The sequence below is a fragment of the Trachinotus anak genome, unplaced genomic scaffold (genome assembly GCF_046630095.1).
Source record: "Trachinotus anak isolate AG129_WGS33_773 ecotype Australia unplaced genomic scaffold, CSIRO_AGI_Tana_v1 ptg000003l, whole genome shotgun sequence".
NCBI lineage: Eukaryota > Metazoa > Chordata > Actinopteri > Carangiformes > Carangidae > Trachinotus > Trachinotus anak.
Window position 1 is genome coordinate 17,507,618 of NW_027273854.1, and position 24,824 is coordinate 17,532,441.

General features: G+C 40.6%; 1 protein-coding gene across 2 annotated transcripts in view; it reads right to left on the reverse strand.

The window, feature by feature from the left end:
* LOC139618345 (protein shisa-9-like) overlaps positions 1-23,980 on the reverse strand; it is a 49,599-nt gene extending 25,619 nt beyond the window's left edge. Inside the window, exons 1-2 of one of the 2 annotated variants that reach the window (XM_071474204.1) lie at positions 20,017-23,980; positions 8,339-18,848 (exon numbers count right to left, since the gene is read on the reverse strand). In XM_071474204.1, the coding sequence (XP_071330305.1) occupies positions 18,845-18,848; positions 20,017-20,582 (570 nt within the window). In that variant the 5' untranslated portion in view covers positions 20,583-23,980 and the 3' untranslated portion in view covers positions 8,339-18,844. Of the gene's footprint in view, positions 1-8,338; positions 18,849-20,016 lie in introns of those variants that run through there. The other variant, XM_071474203.1, reaches the window with a different exon arrangement.
* Positions 23,981-24,824: the final 844 nt, after the last annotated feature.

Here is a 24,824-nt window from a genome sequence, read left to right on the forward strand (position 1 = left end):
ATCTAGATACACAGGTTACGATTTGATTCAAGAACGACATCCTTTTATTACAGACCGATTCGATACGAATCGATTCCATACAGTGTAAGAACGATACGATTCGATTCGATATTATTTTATATAATAAAGAAGCTAAGTCTATGAAAGTGACAGTACAATAGTTTCTTTTCAAATATGTAAAAGACTGGCACTGGCAAAAAAAAAAAAAAACAGAACAACAAAATCACATGTCAATGTATTTATTTTTAGACATGGACCAAAAAAAAGTCTGGCTGAATCGTTGGATGGGAACTCCAGAGGTAAAAGTAGCACAGAATAGCAACAACAAACTTTGTTCGAGCTTCCCCTCCTTCTTATAAAACCCAAAAACGGTCCACACCTTGGATTTTTGTTTCCCCAATGTGTTGAAAATCTTTCTCGGTGCATTATCACCTTCGGTCAGGCTGACGCTTTCGTTCTCCACCTCCTCCATTTTCTGTGTCGTCCCTTGTTTATCACTCATGCTAATACCAGCTAGGCAGCTGCGGCGTTTCGCGGGCAGCCTCAGCTCTCGCGTTGTTTTAGAGACCTGGCACGTGTGTAATGCCGCCAACCGATTCAAAGTCTCGCAATACCCGATCCATGACTCTATAACCGATTCATCTAGGAATTCATTGATAATTCGCATCGATTGAGGAGGCTGCTACCAATGCAGCCTTATCTCTCACTTGTTGAACCGAATATCCGGTTGCATCGGTTTATCGTTCACAACCCTAGTCCTAAGACTAAGAATTTAGGTAGCATGTAATACTTCTGGTTCCCTCGTCCTGCAGTCTGTGGCTTTTCTAAGTGAGTTTTTGGTTGGGTGACTTAAAAATGGTCTGTAGATAAAACAAGCTTAAGACATTTACACAATCTATGATACAGTATGTCAGTAAATGCCTCAGTCAGGATTTCTTTAAGCTTTTACAACTCTGAAAAATGTGGAGCTGCAAACTGCGAAGTGGCTAAAAGAGACTACAGAGGTTGTCTGGGACATTAAACATCAGCAAGCTGAAAACAAAAACCAATGAACTCACCAGTCCACTTTGACAGCCTTGTTTTTACATTGGAGGTTTTGCAAACTATAACTAACTTTGTGGGAGGGATGGCGTTTGTAGAGTAGGTACGCACGCTAAATCAAACAACCAATTGGAAGTGTAGTAGAGGACGTCAAAGTCATGCAACTGTGGTGTAGTTTGTTTACAGCCTAACATTAGCCTTTTATCTCTGGTGATTGCATTTAGGCTTCAGAAATCAAAGTGGTGTTCAACAAAATGTGTAAGTATCATAAACTTGTGTTATTTATATGTGGATGCTAACATCTGGGTTAGCCTAGAAAAATACTTCATCCATGCAGCCCTCTATTTGTTCAAACTTTGCTTAAAATGACCTATGTTTAGGTTTGTGACGATTCTCAGTCTTCCAGGTCATAGTAGGCTTAATTTAGAGGTGAAAAATGTCAAAAGTCAACTGGACTTGCTTTAGATTTTTGAGGACGTTTCATCAGTTCCTCAGAACCACTGTTAATTTTGGCATATAATTTTTAGCTTTAGTCTTTTGACTAAGACTGTGTGAGTTTTAGTCCAGCTTAATATTAGTCACTTTTAGTCTAGATTTAGTAACAAAAGACGTCTTTTTTTTTTCTTTTTTTTCGTGTGTCCTCTAAATATTTTGAGGCTACAGTTGTTGCCATTTTTATTGTGAAGGGTCATCTGCAGTGAGGTTAGTGGAAAACACACTTTTTCTCAGACTGTGTCCATGTCACTCTGCTCTGTAGTCATTTCACACACTGACACTACTCAGTAAATCCAGTTACTATTTCTAAAGTCTGTCTGTTTGAACAGAACTGATTTTCCTGTCGTTCCTGCTCAACCAGCATTAGTGCAGCAACCCGTGCACTGAATACTTCAGAAGCTGCATTCACTAACTTGTTCACTAAAATACTGTTAACCATTTGTTTCTCTTTTTGTTTTGTCTTTTACATTTTATTATTTTGAGAGATATAATAAATAGTAGTTCTCCTTTTCAAATGTTACTTTTAATTAGTTTTAATATAATTTTCAAGGGCTTGTCAACAAATATCTTTCATCATAATTTTTGTGACATGCGACCTGTTGTGAGGAGAATATTGACTTGCCTGTGTCAGAAGCAAATGTGGAAGTAGCATGATGTTTTTATAGAAACACAAAACCTAGGGAGGAGGTTATGGTGGATGTTTGAAGTGTCTGACTTTGACACTACAAACTGTCGTTCATATCACGTCTTCCACCAAAAGTCAACATTAGTTGTTTTTTTTTAAGTACGACCTTGGTTCGTGCTGGTGAAAACCTCCCGAACATCTGGTTCGTAAGTTATTAGAGGAACAATTGAAATGAAGGTTAGCGGCAGTCTCGTCATTATAGAAATATAGAAAGTCAAATTTGACAACCAGTTTTTTCTCCTAATCTAACTGAATTAATCACAACCTGTGTTAATATAGATTTACCTTAAAAACAGACAGAACAATACAAATTCAGCCAGCATTGTCACCTTTTGTCTTGAATCTACATAAAGGCACAGACTATCTTTATCTATGTTCATGCATAATAATAGACTAAATCAACAAGAAGTGAAAATAAAAACATGTTCTTTCCTGTGTGTCTGCTTCTATCATTTTGTCTGTTGTCCCTGTTCAGCTTCCCTTGTTTCTCTTTTTGTGTGTGTGAGCTTATCTCTCTGTCACTTTAACTAACCAACTCTCTCTTTGTCACATTTTCTTCCCACCTATCTCTTTGCTTTATCTTTGTCCTCTGTTTTCCCTCTGAAGCTCTCGGTTTCTGTTTTCCCCAAACTCTCTCACTCTCACTCACTCTTATCTTGCCCTGCGTTATGTAACCGTGTTTCTGTGCCTTTGTGCTCCACTTTCGTAAGGAGTGTAAGGACCCTGCGTGGTTGAACAACACAGTTGAGCCCTGGGAAACAGGGCTGGGTTTATTGGTTATGGGGACTGGTGGTAACTTCTGGTTTTATTCTATCATTAAGGGCGAGGGAAGGAAGGCAAGAATGAACACTGAACATGAAGTGACTTTGTTCCCTGGAGCAGTAGCTGAACTCCACAGTGATGCTAACATCAGCCTCTGTAATGTAGAACCTGACTGAACAGTCAGGTTCTACATTACAGGTTCTTCTGTAGCCATCACACCGGAGTGGATATTTTTTAGTGTGGCTACCACTGCCAAGTTCCCCATAAGCACAGTTGGGAATGTCTTGAGAGGTATATTGGATAAATGGTTAATAGCACATTGTGTTTTGTAATTTATTTGCAGTAAATGGAAATTTGAAAAGGAGTCATATTGCTTAAACCTGCAATAATTGATTTTCTGTGTTGTTATTGTAACTTGACTGATTTGGTCCATTTACCAACATAATCAGCAGTTGGTGCAGCAACAATGGCTATGACACACACTTTACAGAGGTATTTAAGACACTTTAAAAACCTTTGCGCCCAATTACCACAAAAACCTCACCTCAAAACCTTCCCAGAGTCGCACCTCAGAGAAAACGCTGCTTCTAAGTCCAGGACTTGTCTTTTTTTCAGTCTCAAAGTAATTCAGTGGTAGTTGTCTGGACACCCATGAGTGCAGTGAAGACATGATCTGCTAATAGCTAATTCAGCAAATTTTCAATTTGCCCAAATGTTAACAAATATAGACTACGAATAAAACAGGGCTTTAGTTGTGGCCAACAGCGTAACTCAGCAAATCTGTGGCAACATTGAACTTTCTGCTTAAATCCCTCAAAGTATTATAGGGAACTTGGTTCCAAAACAGATTCCAAAAGATTATCTCCTCAACAGAATAATAATCCATTAATCCATTAAGATTACATTTAAATTAATTAAATTAAATGTCATGTTGCATTATCAATACTTTCTGATGTAGATAAGGCTCTTTGAAGGTGACAACCACATAAATATTTCTCTATGGGAGAGCATGTAGAGTTTTCCAACCCATGAAAATGAGTGTTTCACGATACTCCATTATGCACAGAGAAATTAAGATTGAAATATTAATAAAAGCATGAGAAAACATTAATTTAGCTTGGAATATAAAACAATACCTTTTTTTGTAACTATAATGAAGCCTTTTTTTGCTGTCAAGATTTTAGAAACAGCATCCCCTCCAGTCAGAAAAGCATTTCCCTTTCTACTTGCAAATTCTTTTCAAATGGCTAAACACACTGCAGCCTGAGTATGTCCCAGACATGCTTTTTTTAGAGTATGTTCCTTGTACAGGCATTCAGTCCTCAGTCAGTGTTGGCCTTTTGGATGTTTTTAGGCCAGGACTTGCAGTATAAGCACATTTAACATCTCTGTCTGCAACCCTGAGAGCAGCCTGCTGCCGAGCCTGAAGGCAACAGTCTGTCGATGATCAGTTAGAGGTGTGATGTCGCTAATCAGCAGAGTCATCAGTTTAGTTAGCTGTCCACAGTTACTGCTGCATGTAAATATTACTGGCTAAAATCACAGCTCTTCAGTGTTGACATAATAACAAGTCATGTGGGGGTAGACACCAGTATGGAGGCAGGGCTGGAGAGTTTATGAGGAAGATAACAGAGGAGGGGAAAGGAAGAAATGGAAGAACTGCAAAACAAGGTTGAAGGTGATGAATTGAAAAACAGATGAATGGAGAGAAGGAGTGGACGGATAAGGGGAACTGTATTTTGACCATCATGGCTGTCATGTAGACATGAGAAATCTCAGTTCCCCTGTCATTTTCCATTGACTCTGTGTTATTTCACAGCCACCCATGGGGAGTATTATATTGTTTTCAATCCAGCTCAAGGGCAAGATATCAACATCTCTTTTCCTCTCTCATTCTTCACTTGCTCCCTTGTCCATCTATTTGCCTTTTCTTTCTTTGTTTCTTTGTTTCTCCCTTTCTTTCCTTCCCTCCTCGCAGCGACAGGCTTCCCTTGGCCACCATCAGTGTTGCGTCATGCTGACATTGAAACGTTGATACAACATCAGTATAATTAGAACACACATATCGACTGCTTCACTGCTGCCAAATGTGAGTGTGCGCATGTTTTAGTGTGTGTGCACCACAATTCACATTCAGACTAATGGCAAGTTTTGACCCTGAGCACAATATTGTTGCAAAAGTTTTGACACGTCTGACTTTTAAAACTGTGTCAGTCACTCAGTTAATCATTAAATCTGCTACAGTCTTTGCATTCACAAAGGACATCCCAGTTACTTAACCCAAAAAAAAAAAAACAAACAAAAAAAAAAAAAAACATAAAAAATCTTTGGGTGTCTAACTATTGTTTTTGTTACACTTATATTTGTTGTTATCACATAATTGCTGCAATGATTACACAACAAAAGTGCATGATTCACTTGTACCAAACAATAATTGAGGGCAGCACTTGACAGTGTTAGCATCATTGTGACCAGCAGAAAAAAAAAATGAAATAAAAACTGGAAAGAGTTGACATTTAGGGTATTAGAAAACTGGGCACGTCTCCAGCGATGATGGGAGGCTTCCAAAGTGCTTTGAAAGATTCAGGTAACATATTGAATTTAATACGTGCTGTTGGCTCAACAGGCAGGGCAGCGACAACACATCTCCTGCAGCACAGTGGCTCTTCTGCACTATGATAGTGTCATCATGCGTTTTAACTGCAGGGCTGGATCCTGATTGATTTTCATTATAGCCCAAACACTCTGTTATTAATCCTCTGTGCAAAGAACAAATACAATCCTGTTCAGCACACAGATAGTAGAGATACAGTATACGCTGCTGCTCTTTCTGTAAAGCACATTTTTTGTTTTCTAGAGGTGTGCAAAAAAAAAAAAAAGTCACATTAGAATTGCAATTCTATCTCTACTGATTCAAAATCTATAATCTAATCTAATATTTCCAAAAATCTATTAGTAATCTATTAATCTATAATCTAATATAAAAATATAAAATAAAGTATTAATAAATAACATGAGTTTAGCTTGCCAGTCCTGTAGATGACAGTGCGGTGTGAGGAAAACATAGTGGAAAAAGTAATTTAATCTGCCCAACCTTCATGGAAGGCAAGAAGCAGAAGCTCAGTAAGACCCATGTTATGTTCAGGCTTTATGTACATTTTTAAGCGCTTGAAGATCTGTGTTCCTTCCACAGTGCTGCTGGAAATGAACGCTAGCTTAGCTACGTTTTCATAGCCTAGCCTATTAGCTTTGCTGGACCTCTGCCTGTACGGCAACTTTTCCTCCGAATAAACGTGTCCAATGCAACTTCATTTAAAACACAGATTACTTGTGTTCATTCACCTCTGCTTCTTAAATGCCACGCTAATTACAATCTACTGCATTCTTGGTATTGTCTACTATTACGTAGGTGGATGTTTGGGAGACTGCTGAGTTATTCTTAACATGGTCAAACTCGTTCATAAAGTCAGTCTGAAATTTGGCCATGTGGTCATAGTGGACTGACGTATGTAAACTTGCCACCGCAGTAAGGCTGTGTTGTTGTTACTGTTGATGCTGTTTTGTTGATTCTATGAGAATGAGTGTATGTATGTGTGCATGCGTGTATACATGCGTGTGAAAGTGTTGGGTGGAGGAGTGGAGGGAAGTTGAACGGAGTTGAGGAAAAGACAACATCATCTAATGGTTTTATCGACTGTGGACACTTGCTGTGAAGGAAATGTGTTACTCCACCAACATACAGAATAAACCCCCATTTTGCTGCTATGGAACATACATACATGGAGCATAACATACTGTCTGGAAAAAAAAAATGCAAAGTAAAAAGTAAATCACTCATATCTTTCACATGAACAAGATTAAAATGCAAATTGGAGGGAGCCATTGTGATTGTTCCTTGTCTGTATCTCTACTGTCATATGAAGCTAAAACACCCCAAAAATACTATGCAAGTATAGTCTATCAATCTTTTCTCTGTTAAAAAAACAAAACAAAAAAAAACTTATCAAATGCACATTTCCAATCAGGAGAGTCCTTCTGGGACATGGCTCCACCTGGTATAAGATTAACAAAACAATCAAGTAGTCCTCTTTGTGCTGTAGCTTCTGGAGACTTGTACCAAAAATCCAGTCTGACGTCACACACACGCACACACACACACACGCAAGTTTGAGATGAGGTAAATATCTGGCTGATTGCTTAAATTGCTTGACTACAGGTGGAGGCCCAGCCAGAACAACATGAAAGTGTTCTTGTTTTGTCCTTTTCCCCTCCGACACTCGTATTCTCCCTCACACTCTGTCTTGAGCGTGTATGAGAGGAAGATGAATAACCCAGCTTTTCAGCCCAAGCAGTGAGAAAGTACCAGGGAGATTGGTCCCAACATATACGCGCAGGAACTGTACTTTGCAGCCTGTCTCAACAAGTTTGTGTGTTACTGTGTGTTTAGATGAGAGAGAGTGATGCATGCATGCGTGTGCAAGAAAGAAAAGAGTGTGACAGTAAAGAGCGGCCCATGCTGGAACATTTCTATGACTGCAGAAAAGAAAAAACAACTAATGTGTTGACAATAAGAGAGGCTGGAAATATTCTGCCTTCTCATAACCAAAGGACATCGTAGGTAGGTATGACGAGGCATGGTATCTATTGTCAGCTCTCAATTTGATTATGAGACAACCACATCAGTGTGTCTATTCGCTTTGCTTTGGCATCACACATTACAATATATGTTCTCCTATCATGCCTAAAGAAGTTGGTGAAAAGAAATGGGACTGAGTGGGAGAGGGAGCAGCGAGACAGGAAAGGATCAATGGAGAGAAAAGAGACGAAGTAAGAGACCAACAGGGAGTGAGACACGCACAAGCATACGAATGTGAAACGCAAACAGAAGATGAACGAGGATAACGGTAAGGGATGAAAGTAGAGAGCAAAGAAAAGAAGTGAATTCTTCCTCGCTGTGCCATCCTGCTCCCCCTTCTGAGTCTCCCCTCATCGACACTCATCTTCGTTTTGTTTCATCTCTGTTCCCGCACAACACTGATGGTTTGGGCGATATGAGTTAGTGGGTAATTATTTGTTGCAATATAGAGAAAAGGAATGGGAATAGATTGATAGGGAGGGGTGGTGGAGGCTGGGAGGAGGAGAAGGGAGAGAGATGGATGTAAAAGGATATGGGTGTCTTTCTCTTGTTTAATCTGCGTGTAAAGTTAAAGCTTTCTTGCAGGTGAGATGGTGTTAAGAGATAAGAGCTGGGAAGGTGATTACGAAGACATGAAAGAGCCATGATGGACAGAGGAGTGAAGAGGATGGGAAAGAAAGCAGGAGAGGGAGACTGTGAGAAACAGACCATTAATCACTTAGTTTTATCAACGATAATCTATAAGAAATTACTGTGAACACTGTGGTGAGTAAGAGATGTGTTTCTCACATAGCCAGGAAGAACAGCAGAAGCTAACGTAGGACTTTGTCCGAAATGTGGATGTATTTTAGGAACTGGATACCACACTCACTTGCCACATGAGCCAAAAAAGTTAGTTTGGTTTTGTGTCAAATGTGCGTTAGTGGTTCCTCTGCTTGTTCCTGTTTGGGTCATTCACTCTAAACTAGAATGACACCAAGAAAATTCACTTTTCTAGGTTTGGGGATAATTTTTTTTACAAATGTAAAACCTGCTGGATTCAAAATTCATATTAGAAAGAGAACAAACTGACCTTGTTTATAGTTAGATCTGTCCTGACAACAGTGTTACAGATGTCACTTTTATAATGGTCTACGGGACAATGCTTTTTTGGGCAGCAGGGGGATTTTTTGTTGCAACCACAGGTGGTCTCTGGGACAAACTGGCAGCAAGGCTGAGTGGAGTATCCAGTTTCCAGCTCTCTTTATACATCCATGGTACGAAATCACTCCATCATTTACGCAGTAAACAGGGACAACTCAACAGTTAAGTCAATAGCAGAAAAGTCAGATCCCAGATACTTGCTAATCATCATCACTGTGCAGCATCACTGACAGTGTGGCCATGCACAATGGTTAGCTTCACATCTATGAAATGTCATGGACACCACACTTATATGGATGTGGACAGATGAACACACTTGGAATTAAGACACTTAAGTAAAAAGACAGTAAATGTACTTCAATATTAGTAAATAAGAAGAGATTGTTGTTACTGTTACTGTGTTTTTTAAATCTCCTGTTTCAGTATAAATAGCTCCACAAAACACAAGTTGCATAATAATTCTTTTGAACTGTTTAAACGTGTTGCCCTGTTAGCGACCAAGCTAATAAACTTGCCTAGTGACAGCAAGCTTATTAGCTTGGAGAGTTTTTATCCCCCTTACTCTTTATCGAACAACATAATGTACACCCCCCGAAAACAAAACGATGGAAAACAGCCCAGTACAGAGAAGCTCTGAAGCTATTGTGACTGACTAGCATTAGCCTGCATGCTAGTTGTCGTCAAGGATCTGGTGAACAGATTTTTTTTGGTATAGTGTGGTTTTCACTGCTCCTTTTTGAGGGGGTTAAATTAGTACATGAACAGTTTCTTATATACCAATTGTCTTTCATGTATTTCTCAGGTATTAGAAATACATTCGTTATTAATTATTATTTGTAAATTATGGCAAAATATGATAGGAATCAATTAAACTATTACTACTATTGCAAATTATTTATTTAAAAATAACGTGCAGTAATAACATTAATGAAATAAAAATTAAATTGCCAACACTAATTACTTGAATACTCTGCTATACAGCTGTTCTATCGGCCCGAAATGTTTCACAGCTCTTCCCTCCATTTACTGAAAGTTTTGAAAAGGTGAAAAGGAACCACAAGGTTAAAGGGCAGATAGCAGAGAAATGAAAAGACGCAAAATAGCTGAGAATAGTGAGATGGCGATGAATAAAATTGAGATAAGCAGACTAGATAGATAGATAGATAGATAGATAGATATGAGAAAGCTAAGTGAGTTGGAGGAGAAGGAAAAAGAGAGATGACCAGTTACAGTACACAGACAGCGGTGATGCTTGCTACTGTGCGCGCTCCAGCAAACAGCTACATGTAAGCAGTTGATTTTCTGTCAGGGCGACTCGGAGCCAGCGTCAATCTACACTGGGACAAGACCATTACCAGGATCATTGGAGTGAAAATGGAGCCCACGTTGGACGGCATGTTCCCAAACTCCGTGTAGACTACACACATACGCACAAGCACACAACCAAGTCGACACACTCACAGAGAGCGAACCAACCACACAATGTAACACAGCGCAGTTTACATAGTTCTAAGGAGTTAGCAAAGCTTTGTTAGACTGAATATAGAGATGGGAATATATTCACATATTTAAACAATGGTGCCACTCACAATCCTCCTACAGTGCCTCTCATTTACAAAGTCAAAAGTGACACAGAGCCTTGTCAACAGCCCACAGCTCTGCTCAGAAACAAACCCCTTATTATGAAGTAATCACACTTCGTTAATCTATAGTTTGTCTTCTTGAGAAATGTGTTTTAGCCACTCATCCTATTCTAGACAGGCAGTAAATATCTAGTAATTTGGGTGTATGGGTACAAGCATCCTTCAGAAGATGGAAAGGGAAGATGAAGAGGAGGCATGACTTTGGTTTGGCATGAAACTAAATTAAATTCAAAGCAGAGAGGAGATGAGATGAGAGGAGGAACCTGCTACCGCAAGATGGGCTGTTGCATTTTCGACTTTTATCTAAATAACTGGAAAGAAAGGGAAGCTTCAGGTAAGCTTAGAGAATACATTGTGCTTATGGTGTGGAAAAAATAATGATAAATAATAAGAAAGAGCTGAAAGACAGAACACATTTACTTTTAGCAGTGAAAATGACACTTTCACTTTGCTAGGAGTTTCTCTATGTGGGAATTTTCTGTACATACAGGAACCATAATGCAAAAACATACAGTATATTCTAATCTCTAAAAACACCCATGAGCTCAATTCATTGACATTTAAATTCAAATTTAACTCTAACAAGTAGCCACTAATAATGAAGCATATACTTTCTATAGAAATATTAGTATTTTGATGATTTTGATTGTGTTTTAAGAAATTAGAGCATATGTACTGTAGTGTTAAATATAAGATTACAGTTGTATATTTTTTTCCATCCAATTTGTATGTGCCCACAGGGATCACACAAATACTATAAATATGCAAAATGTCAGGCTATTTTGTTCTTAAATCTGACCATCTGTCATGCACACGCTTCAGCCTGATTTTTTGGCACATGTAGTGGGACAACAGGACAACAGAAGAGAGCAGTGGAGACAGGTGAAGATAAGAAAAAGAAGATAAGGTGAAGAAATAGGAGAGGAAATAACAGGAAAAAATGACAAAGGGGGACCAAAGGAAGGAGGAGGAAGAAATCGATAAAGTGCATGGGAATAGGGCGAGAAAGGAGAAAATATGGAGATCAGCTGATGTGGAGTGGTGTGGAGCCACTGCAGCAACAGTTGAGCCGAGGAACTTCAGTGCTCTGCAGCAATCTGTCTCGCTGAGCTGTGCTGCACTGAGGTGTGGTGTGGAGTTACAATCATAACACAAGTGATACAGCTGCCTCTATGGTCAATAAGCTTATAATATCACTGCCCCGTCACGTAATTACATTTATTTATTCTATTAAAATAATGTGTTATCTGTCTTCTTATGCCATTAATAACATGTTTAACTTTATTTTTTCAGCTGCAACCCACAGTGTCAAACCAACTTGAGAGCAAAAAAGACCCTGGAAACATCTGTACATCCAGTGGTGGAGAAAGTATTGGGATGTTTTTTAAAGTTCCTCTCCAGATTTAAACTATGTAAAAATGTTGTGCCCCACCCACCACTGCTGCTTGCGCTAGGTTGACGGATGACAGAGCAGAGCATATCAATATGATTAGTGGCGTAAACGTCAGACTCAGCTACGTGTGAGCCTCAGTCCAGAGTTTTCAGGAGTTTGTTGTGCACCAAAATCAGCAACTAGAAGACATTTCAGAACCATAAGCAAAGTTAATTGGTTTTTGTTGTTTGTTAGCTTGTAACTGGCAGTGACAGACATAGTGTTATTGGCTGTGCTAATGCAAATGATCGCTCTCTTTTCCGACAAGGTTTCAGTGACTGGTGGGGGAGCAGTGTGTATCAAGATGGTTAGTGTTAAGGGAAACATTAGAGAGATTCAGCTACATGTTTGAGCCTCAGTCAGACCCAGACTAAGATGAGGAGTGTGTTGTGCACCAAAATCGTGGACTAGCAGACATATCAGAATGGTTAGCATCTTTTATTTGTTTAAGTTGTTTGTTACTGTGGAACTGGCAGTGGCTGACACAGTGTTAGTGGTTGTGCTAATGCAAACTCTTGCTCTCCATACTGACAGGATTTCAGGTTTATTTTGCCTGCCCACATCCCCACAAGCTGATGGGACTGGTTCCTTAGTTATATGAGAAATGAACCAATGGCTGACTGAATCCGTTTTCATGAAACTGTCATTGGTTCACTGCAGTTCCAGGGTGAACATACGGTCATGGTGTTGACAGCTTATTTCATTCATGATATCTCTTGTATTATACAAAAAACATATATGGACATGTTAACAAGGTTAAAAAAAAATTATTGGAGCGGTTCTGAAAGTAAAAGTAGCAAAACTTCAATGTAAAAAATAATCCATTACATGTAACAACCTTAATTTGATTGACAGGAGTATTATCAGTACTGTACTTAAGTGCAATGTATCAAAAGTAAAAGTACTCAATAGTCAGACATTAGTCTGTCAGAGAACTATATTACATAACTGAATTATAAAAATGCATCACCAGAAGCTCTATAGATGTCAACATGTATTAAATGTATCTGTAGATTTCATAGCTGCTCATGATGACTTCAACATGAAAGAAGTGTGAATTTGTGTTGAAGTGTGTCAAATGTTGATTAGTTGTGTGTGAACACGGTCTGTAGGTCAACAAATCAGCCACATATCAATCATATTTCTTGCACAGCAGTACATGTGAACATCATAAAACTATGATTACATCAGAACTGCTTTGCTTGGACAAGATAAACTGGTTTGGTCTGAGCTTCAGGAAGGATAAAATACACTGAGCTGACATCCTACAGTGTGGCGCTGCCTCTCAGAGTTGTTTACCCCAGCTGTGCTAGTTAAAACCCCTTAAACCCTTTTTTTGGATGTGTGCACTCCAACAAGTAAAATGCATGAAAGAAAACTTTCAGAACACACTCAGCTAAGTAATTGTGCTGTGTGTGTGTTTTAGAGCTGAAAATGTGTTTTTAAAGTCGACGTGCCAGGGATCACTTTGGCCTTGGAGTGTGTTTTTACTGGCAAACTGAAGTCAGTAATGAAATGTTCAACACATTGTGATGGCACAAAAATAAGGCCCAGGTTTAAAAATATTCACAATTCACACCCTTTCCCTAAATGTGCACCGTGGCTAATTAAAGGCGTAAACAATAATAATTATATTTCTGATTCTGGGTTAACGCTGCACTATGGGAGGGTCCAAGTCTATTTTTTCATTCTGCTGCAGCATCAAAGAGTTTATTTTGAGTTCAGATTGAGCATGGAGGGAGGAAATGAGCTTAACAAGGCAAATGAGACTGGCTGAGCTTTGCTGAAATACGTGAGCTCTCGTTAATGAAAGGTGAGAATAGCAACAGCTCTAACAATAGAGGTGAAATCAGTTTTGGAGCCTGAAGACACACTCTACATCAATGACGAGTTTTTTTGTGAAAGTCAATTTAAGGAATTGTTTGATGTGCTTTTTAGTCATTTTCTTCACTTTGTTTTTCATAGCGTTAATCAGCATGTCTTCTCGCTGGGTGATGACTTTTGTTCTAGATGGAAAAGCAACAGAAGTTCCCATTGTCAAGTTATGACACCCCAGAAACACACACACATATAAAATATAGGCATAATTTGGACCACACTGCTCACCATTAAATGTTCATCTGGCCACGGCTTTAAGCGTTTCAGAAAATGCGGAGCTGTGTGCACATGTTTATCTCTTGGCTCTAAGCACCTGTCACAGGACATGATGAAAAGCGCCACTGTGGCTGAACAATAACGGAAATGGAGAGCACTGTTGATGAAACACAATACAGTAAAGGAATAGAACAGCCAATGGAAATGGCTGTTTAGATCCCCAGTGGGTCGTTCAGCCGCCTGTGCCCTTGAACACATGGCTCTTCAGCAGAATAACTTATGATAAGCAGCACAATGGTGTTGAGGGGGAAAGAGGAATGTAATGCCGTGTGCATGTGTGTGTGTGTGTGTGTGTGTGTATTAGAAGAAATATTTATAGACTTAGGTACGAAGCAGTCACTTGTTCCATCAAACCAAAACACAAAACCATGTGAGTTCCTGGTGTCTCACCATAATCACTGATATTCCAAACATTACCAGTGGTGTTAATGAGGTCACTGCTGAAGTTACTGCTCCTTCTTTGTTAGTATGTGGTGAGTGGACATATCTGGTGGGTGGACATGTGTTCATGTAATACATATGAAATAATATTTATTACTTAGTTGTGTAAGGGCATACAGATTTTCACTTCAAACAAAAGCTAACTTTTTTTTACCTGTTTATTCATGCTGTGCTTGCTTGTTGCTTACCCTGCTAACACTGGCATTAATTCATTGCCTGGCATTTAGATTGTTTATGCTATTGGCTGTTAAGCATTGTTTTATTGTCTTTAAATTGCTGTGTTTTCAGTAATGCTCCCTAAATATATTTCGATGGTTGTATTTTATAATGGTTAATGCGCAGACTATTTGTTGGCCAACACTTTAATAGCTCTGGCACTGATTATTACAGCTGCAGTGTGCATGGCGGTCTGACAACACGGTGTCCCTGATCACGTTGGCACTACACTGAGAGTCTGTATTTTGGGGATGTTCAGTTCTACATGTTCCACAGCCCCGCTGATGCAAAACGTCAGCTTTAAAGTTTTGTAGTAATGTCATCCTGTTCAGTGCACTGCACTTGAAAGGCCCTTATGTGTGTCCTCATGCGCGGAGCTGTCGTTAATTGATTGGTACTGTACATTAATTCCCGCAGCTGAATCGCGTATCAAAGGATATAATTCATTTTTAATTTTGCTTTGCAGCAGTTTCCACACAACAGACGCAGCGGCAGACAGACTGAGAGCAAAACAAAAACACAGAGCCGCTTGGGAGGTGAGAAGCAGTGTAACGGAGGGGACTCAGGAGGGGCTCTGCGCGGTTATAATGAGAGGTTTGTGTGTGTGTGCATGCACATGTGGCATGCACGCTATGTTTCATTGCGCCGCTGCCTGTTGTGATTGCCTGACCCAAGGTTTCTGTGCATTACCACCTTAACAGCTTTATGGCTGGAATTTGTTGAGTGCACACACAGGGCACAGACACCCACATCTGGGTGAAAGTGCCTCACTGTCAAATGTATGCAGGTTGAGAATATGAATTTTAAAATGTGAGGTCCATGCATGAATATGATAAACAATTTAACCAGGGCTCATGCACACACACACACACACACACACAGTGGCACATCTAGACACATCTACTGGGGATTACACATTAGTTTCTTGGGTCACACATGTATTTATTGGCATGTTAGACAACTAAATAAGGCATTTTGGGCATTTAGTGGCTCCACTTACGGCCAGTGCAACACAGCAATTAATGTGTTTCATCAAGTTTGAGGAAAAATCCACGATCAAAGTCCAAAGATGTTCTTTAAAAGCTCGCAAGTGAAACTGTCTTTGAAATATCTTATGAAAGACTTGCTCAGACAATCATTATCCATGCTGGCTGGTCACAGATCTAACCAGTCATCCACAGCTCTCAATGGCAAATCAGCAGAATTATAACAGCCAAGCCCTTCACTCATCAGCACCTCCTACTCTCTTGTATAACTTTCTCCCTTCGTCCTTACATCTCTCGCAGCTTCATGCTTCAGGGGACTGTCCAGCCACAGGCTCTTTTATCACCGGGCTGTGGTCACCATCACTGCCGACGTTAGCTCCTGTGTCATTGTCTCTTGTCTCTTTCACACACATCCGTTTTAACAGGTGTAAATAAATGTGACAAAAAGGGCAAAAAGGGAAGTAAAATGAATCCGACAGCATCTCAGAATTCACTTTCCCCAGCGTAGCTGTCTTTCATCCCTCTGTTCTCTGTCTTTCTTTGTATTTCTCACACTCTGTTTTGTTCCTCTTTTCTCCTGCCTTGTGGTCATCACTCCGTCTCTGACCTTTTTCCCGTCCTATGAGTTAAAAAAAAAAAAAAAAGCACTCCCCTGGGGTTCCCTTTTTTCTCTGCATGTTTAAAAGCAGATTCATAAACCTCACAATACACATTAATTTTCTCATGCTGAAACATGACTAAACAAATTGCATCTGTGTGACTCTAACACACAGAATTAAGCAAAAAATCCTCGTTCCACAAGAACTGAGACAAGTGTTTTCATATATATTGCCTCATTAGACCTCCTCTCAGGAGGTGCTGCAGTTTATAACAGTGTATTTTATTTATGTATATATTTATCTAATTTATTTATTTTAAGCTGATCATATATTTCTTCAAAGTATTTAATAACTATATGAAATACATAGAGCAGAAAAAAATATATTTTGTCTGAAATGTATTGAAATGGAAGTATAAATGGAATTACTCAAAGCACAAGCACTTCAAATTTTCATTAAATGAACTGTACATATAGGACTCTACCACTGCCAAAATGACTAAAACGGTCCCTTATCAGTGACAGTGACAGTTCAAAAATCTTTTTCTCCAATTATTCTAAATAACTGACCTGCCTCTACAAAGGTCAAGCTCTGGTTAAGTTTAGGCTTCTTAGATTACTTGGGTAAGATTATGAAAACATCATCATTATAGTTCAAAGAGAACAGCACAGGACAAGAACCACAGTCACCAGTGTCAGAATTACGCACTTTGTTGAACCAAACCCAACTCTTTGAAAATATTAATATTTGTGTCAGAATTAATAGAACATTTTGAGCATTTAATTACATTTTGCTGGAGAAATTATGATCATGTAACAGATAATTAAATCTGGTTTACTAAAAGCAAGAATAACTAAATCAATTTGCATCTTTTCTATTATCCAAATACGCACACAATGATAAATTGTCTCACACAGTTATACATTTTACTGCTGTGTAAAAAGTATTTTATTGAGAAAATTTCTGTATCTTTGTACAGGTAAAAGCATGAAGGAGTCCTCCTGGTAAGCATTTATTTGTTTGTCAAGAAATAGCATTAACCAGCAACAGCACTGACTAGCAATAACCAGTTCACATTGTTATGACTTGAAGGACTAGGACATGAATTTGCTGTATGATTTTAAAGTTGACTGAATTTCAATAGCCTATGTTATTTGTTTCATTGTTGTTTTTAAAAAAAATCTGTTTTCATTCAGGAAGGTCAAAGTGAACGGTCAAGCGAGTAGAGTGTCAGTGTCTTGCTCCAGGACACTTCAGCAGGACAGATGCTGGCCAACATCTGTCCTGCTGATGGGAGGCATACACATGTCACCTCTGGGAAACCTCAAGACAAACAGTGAACATTTCTTTTGACAGTATGACCTGCATCTAGCGCAGACAGCCAGCAACAAATCAAAAATATCTCCAAAGCACCAAAGCGATCCCATGATTCAGGTATTGAAATTCACAATTTCACGTGGTTCAGGGGATAAAAATGTGCCGCGAGATGCCAGCTTTCATTGTGTTATTGGTGGCTCAGTGCAGTATAACACTAATGAGTGCTGATGTCCACTGCTGTCCTCCTCTTCTGCTTCTCATCTTCCCCTTGAAACTTGAGAGTAGGTCCCGTAATGACAGGATTTTAAAGGAGCCCCCATGGCCCGACTCTTAACACCCAATAGGCTGGTCGGTCACACACTGCCTGCCCAACCTCACACGCACACACACACAAACACACACACCATTCTCTCTACTAGAATTAGCTGTTGGCTGCGCTCCAGTCACATCCGCTCAATATCCCACCCTTCCAAAAACCGCCCTCTCCCTTCTCATTGTTCACTGGAAGCCGCACATTGCCCCAGTCATAGTTGTGACACAGCATTCAATCACCCATCAATGTGAAACGGCCATACCAATACAGAGAAAACACAACACAACCCGACTGCAATCCCACCCAAACTCCTCCCTTACTATCACCTGACGTGTCCTTTTAAATCTCCTTCTTTCTTCCTGACCTCCATTTGGTCCTCGCTTCCTCTCTGTAACTATGACCATCCCTCCCTCATGGTTTCAAACAGACATCACACCCATTATCACCTCACTGTGATTCAGACACTTGATTCATTACCCAGCTGGTGACCTTCTCACACATATGCAGAAAAACTCACACAAGTACATTCACACATTGGCTCACAGGCACACTAATGTGATGAACAACTGAATATGAAAACCTAGAATGCAAACCTAATTTCGAATGGAGCACTTTGTGTAGTCACCAGGACTAACATTAAGGTAGATGTTGATGACTCAGTGAACATCTCCAAAACACAGGTTGGCTAGTTGATAAACCATAATATCTCAACTTCTATTTCTACATGATGTCATGGTGTAGTGGCTTTGGAGTTGTTTAAAGGGGTGGTTGGAAGTTTACCCTGCTGCCAAACGTGATATCTTGCTGGGACTGGGTGGTGATGATCACCGCTTGACAAGAGCTTCGGCCATCATTGTCTTTATAGAACAAAAAGTTATAGTTAGCCCTCTGAGCAGTGCTGAATCTTCAGGGCAGATTGGAAGCTACGGCAAGCCACTATCCGAAGGTGACGAAATGGGCACGGGCTAGCAAGTTAGCATGCTAACTTGGTTGAAGAAAAGATGTGATGGAAACAAAAGTTAACATTGGCATTGCTCTCCACCACAGGAGACAGCTCTTGGCGAGTAAAGGTATTAAGTTTGATGCTGAACCTGTGACGTTTCTTCTAGACAGTTAAGTAAACAGCTGTTAATGCTAACATAGGCTATGTAGCAATAGCAAAACTTACAAATAGCTCTTTACAAGCACTTTTAATGGAGCTGGGCTGTGTAACAAAAGCAATTTAATGAGTAACAGATTAATTATGGAGTTCATTAAGTAATTCAGTAATTAATGGAGTAATGAAAATACTTTTCGTCATGAGCAACTGAATTGTTAAATAACTTAACGTTCGCTAACTGATAGAGGAATCTAATATTTGATCTCATTCCAGACCTTTATCTCAATCATTTAGAAGTTGGTCTCAAATGTAAAGAAATAGTTCAACATTTTTAGAAACCGCTTGCCGAGAGTTAGATGAGAAGATTGATACCACTTTCATATCTGTGGGATAAATATGTTGTTGGAATCAGCAGTGAGTTAGCTTAGCTTAGCAGATGGAAACAGCTAGCCTGGCTCTTTTCAAAGTGTTTGATTTGTACAAAACCTGAAATGTAAATGAAACATGGTGCTGTGTTGTAGGTGTTTGTGTGCAGGACACATGGCCAAAAAGTTCGTAGTCTGGAACATACAGTAACTGCTTGTAAAACCTGAGATTGTTGCTTTTTACATTTAAATTTTTGTAAGGATTTAACAAACAAGATAAAACATGTTTATTATCAGGATTTAGAGGTGCAGGCAGGCAGATTTTGCCTTATCTCTGAACAGAGCCAGGCTGTCTTTATGCTAGCTTCATATATACTGTGCAGACATGAGTATCCATCTTCTCATCCAATTCTTGGATTTTTTTCCTAAAATAGTTAACTATTACCTCAACTTAGAAAGATCAGACAATACTGGTACATCCAGACGTCTTGTCATCCATCCACATTCAGCAACTCACGGCAAATCTTATGAAATCAAATCCATCAACATCACGATAATTCTTAGTGACATCATCATCATCATCATCTATTTCACTGCTAATCATGATCACATCCATTATCTATCCATTAATGATAACCCCATTCCCTTCCCAATATCACTATCATCCATTCTCCTCTCTCAGTTCCTACCTGGAGTTGGTCATGTCAGTCTGTCCTCCCTGACTCTTCTCCAGCCCGAGCTTGGTGAAGATCCCGACCAACACCATGATGGCCACCACTCCACAGATAATATACACGATCATGTGGGTCCGATCCCGGTCTGGTTCCTCCTGGACCTCTGTGACAGGTGCCGCCGGTTTACCGGTGTTGGCCCACACAGGTGTGTCATAGTTGGAACAGGAAGTCTGGTCCAAACTGTGAACCTTGAACTGGCAGCAGAAGCGGTAGAAGCAGGAACCACAACAGAACATGTAGATACCTGCGTTGCAGTTGAAGGGTGGGTCCCACTGGCCCATGACGTCATAGTAACCCCAGCATCTGTTACCGCTGCTTGGAACTGTTTGGTCCTCGGCGCCAGGTGTGGGCGTGACCAGGGCAGCCTCCGGCAACATGGAGGGCTCTGTTGTCTGGTTGTTGGTGGAGACCTGGGCCAAAGCCTGACCCAAGGGCCGAGAGCTCAGTCCACCCAGAGAGGTCAAACCCAGGAGAATGGCCAGCGAGAAGCTTATCAAGAGTGGATGCATGGAGGCAGCCATCTTGAACTTACTCCAGTGTCTTGTGATGGCTCAGTGCTGATGTGTAATTGTTAATGAGAGGCCCAAATTAAAGCTCCTAGGTTTAAAAAACAACAAAGAAATAGAAAGTTAAATATGTCCAGAACTTTAAATTATAGTCAGTGAATCAATCTCTGAGCTTTTAGCTGATAGAAAACACTGAGATAACAGTTATAACAATTAGAGGGAGTTTAGCCTAAGTTCACGTCTGGAAGAAAAATAAAACAGCATTTAATTAGTGTTGTGGGAGTTATTACCGCACACAGTTACAGAAGACTAAATTGTCATCAAAGGGCAGAGAATCAAGCAAGTGAAAGAAATCAATCTCCCATCTCAACATGCTCCTAACAGGAGTGAATGAGTCCTTTGTGAGCAGGCACTCACATGCACAGACACATCACAGTCCCTGGCAGTCTACTGTATGTGTGTAGGTGTGTATGTGAGTGAGTGCGTGTCTTTATCAAAGAGAATAAATATTCTGAAATTCAGGAAATGTCACCTTTCACAAAGCCATATGTCATGAGCAGACAGCAGAGGCGGTTGTAGACAAATCCAAATCTGGAGGCTTGGAGGGAATCCAGTTTAGGAGGGCGTGTTACCTATGAATGAACTTGCCTCTGGCATTTCTAGCAATAAGCTCCCCTGCTGAGTGGATGAATAATCCGTGGAAAGTGAGAACACTGGGTTCCTGACGGCACTAGCGGAAAAAGACGGCAGACCCCTCTCAAACTCACAGATAGTCACGGGCTCCCACATGAAAGGCTTTTCGCTCCACAGACGAACTCATATTCCTGAGTGGATAACAACACTAATGCTCAAGTCTGGAGTCGAATCACTTCTGATGTCCAGGGAAAGCTAACCAGAGTGCAGTGTTTTCCACTTGTCCCTCTCAGAGCTTAACTTGCATCTATCATTCTCCTACTCTCAATGTCACTGTTCAAAGGAAGCTTTTTTATTTTTGTGGTGGGCATCTTTTCACTGCCACCTCAGTCCACTTTGGTGAGCGTTACTCCCTCCTTGAGAAGTGTAGTTCCAGTCTTTCAGTCCCTGATGTCTTTGTGAGTGATATTAAATATTCAGCTTTTATTTTGTAAAGATTATGTAGAATAGTTCCTTCCTATTTCCAGCCAAAGACCCAACAGGTAAAAACAGCTGCTCAGTACTCTTTAAAACATAACTCCAGGCTCTTGTCAAGCTGAAATCCTGGGGTGATTACAGAGTCCAGAAGCGTCCCTCTTGCACCTGAGGCGTGTTTTCTCTCACGCACACACACATGCACACACACACTCTCTCACACACACATCCACAAACAGCTCAAATCCCCCTGGTGACAGTGCTCTGTCAGTGTCACTCTGTAGCTTTTAAGCGACACAACAAGGAGTCCAATTGCTTTTTGTGCTCGCCGTGTGCAGGGCTCCTGTTGCTGCTGCTCCATGCACACTCTCCACTGAAACCCCTCCTTTCCCCTTGGATCCCAGGGTCTCTAACAGACCCAGGACACCAGCTGGGTACTCTGTCTATCAGCCTGCTCAATCCTGCCCTACAAGTGTTAAGACTAAGGGGAGAGGAGAGAAAGAGGAGGAGAGAGAGAGAGAGACAGAGAGAGGGGAGGGCTGATGTTGTGATACAGAATCTCTGATCTTAATGTCTTAGTGCTGCTGCATCCAACAAGAGCTTAAAAAAAAAGAAAAATGTGCTGGCATTACTTGACCAGAGTGGAGTGTCCCACGTAACGGAGGGTTCTTTGATGGTTCTTTCTCCTTTTCCTTCCTTGCGTCTCAGTTTTTGATTATGTCTCTCTGTTTACACTCTCATCTTAATCTCACTCTATCCTCCTCTTTGATATTTCTGCCTCTTTCTCTCTCTTCCACAACTTACCTCACCCTCTCCTCTCAAGCCCTGAGGAAATATCAGCTTGGGGGTCAGAGAGCCTGGGGACTGCCCTCTGCACTTTCAGCGGCGCTGGAATAATACTCCCCGAGCGCGCTCGGACGACAGACAAGTGGAGATGCGACAGCCAAACAGCGGTGTGGCACCGAGGGCAGATCAAAAAATATCCTGTTTTCAAAAGAAGCCCCCTTTGGAAATATTGGACTGCCTGCAGCAGCAGCTCTTTGTTGTTGTTGATATTGCTGTTGCTTCAACAACTCAGTTGCCAGTTTTTACAATTTTCCAATGGCATCAATGTATTTTTTTGTCTTTTTTTTCCTCCCACTGAGCAAAAAAATGGACAAAAAAATCTCAAAGCATTGATATGCAACAGTTTTTAAGCAAATGCTGCATATTATCTCCCAATTTGGATTCACTCTGATGTCAATTCAGTCCTTGTCCGGCTGCAGCTTCTTTGAAAACAGGCATAATTTGATATATATGTATAGGAATTTTATATATATATCATATGTATGTGTTTTCACTGGTGCTCTGCTTGTGGGATGCTCCAAACAGAAGTGTGAAGAGCAAAAAAGCAATAAAATGCTTTTTTTTTTTTTTTTTTTATTCCATCCTCCCCCTTTGTTGTTGATGCTTCTTCATCAGTGCATATTCCCTTATTTCCTCGCTGCCTCGGCTGCTCAGTGCGTCTGAATCCCGTCCGCTGGTGATGCTCGCGCTGCTGCTGTTCTCTGGCAGGACTGGATGACACTGTCTCACACACGCACACAATCTCTCTCTCTCTTTTTCCCTCACTCCTCCCTCTCCCAACTCACTCCTCCCTCTCTCGCTCACTCCTCCCCTCTCTTTCTCACACACACTCACACTCATCTTTTGTGAGCAAATGAGCGCTTGCTGACTCTCCCTTTCACTCTCCTCCTCTCTCCCTCCTCATCACTGACACTCTCACTTTTCTTTTTGGCTCCCGACTATCACTCCTTGTCCTTTTTCTGTCATGTTCCCTCCATCCCCATCCTCTTTCCTTTTTTATCCGTTCATCTCCATTTACTTCCTGCCTGTCTAACCTTTTCAGTTTGCTTTGGCTGCCTCCCCTGCCCTATACCTTCTTTTTTTCCATTCTCCCATTATTTTTGAGCTTTTATCTCCTCTCTTTTCATCTCTGACTCTCTGCTTCTGTCTCTTCTGTGCCACTTTCCTTTTCCCAAAATGCCTGCCAGTCCAACAAATGAGAGCATCAGTGCTGACTGAGCGGCAGGTCGTAATACAGTACAGGCATGCGTCTGTGATGCATGTGCGATGCATGCATGATGCATGCACATATGTGCCTCTGTGTTTGTGTGTGTGTGTGTGTGGGGCTTGTGTTTGTGGCAGTGCGTAATTACTGAGCTAATACCTCAACACATCCTCATCTTTGTGTGAGCATGTCTGGAACATGTGTGGTGCTGCAGTCTATTGGGGATGGATTTAGAAAGAGAGAGAGAGAGAGAGAGAGAGAGCAAAGGGATGGATGGAGGGAGAGGAAGAGGGACGGAGGCAGCGAGAGTGAGATAAACAGAGAGGAAGAGGAGGGCAGGAAGAGAGGGAGAGGAGGAGAGAGGAGGAGGACAGCAGAGCGGCTTCCAAAGAGAGGGGGGAGAAAGAGAAGGGGCTTGACGGGGGGGGGGGGATTATGGCAGGGAAGGGAGGGGGATTAAGAAGCATGGGGAACTGACAGAGGGATAGTGTGGGACAGATATAGATAGGAAGGAAGTGCAGACAGGTAGGAGGAAATCTCAAGGGAAAGTGACATATTAGACCCAGAGAGAACGAGACAGGGAATATTATTCAGAGAAAAGTGCATGTGAGAGATAGAGAGACGGTTAAAATTCCCAGGGAATAGACTGAAGAGAAAAATAAAAAAAATGAATAATCCCAGATAAAATGTAGGATGTGAACAAAATTTTAATTAATTAATAATAAACATAATAATAAGAAGGAGTGTTGCCTTTGGGTCTGCGCAGTTCATGGTCAGACCCTCGTCAGAAAAAAGAGAAGCAGCAAAGGAGATACCGCTTGATGTTTTATTCAGTTTTTAAGTGGCTGACATTGTATTCATCTTAAATACTCATTTTTCAAGCTTTTTTTTTATTTTGCAAAATGCGTAAAAGCTTTTCACTACAGTAATTTTCCCGTCACATCTCCTTTTTTATCTCTCTCTTTTCTCCTCAGTGGGTTTTCTTTTTCTAGACCTGTATGTGTTTGAACCCCACTTCTTTCTTGTTGTTGTTGTTTTTCCTGCAGCTCGTCTTTGCTCGCTGTTTGTATTCTGTCCAAGCCTCTCGGCCTAAATTCGCT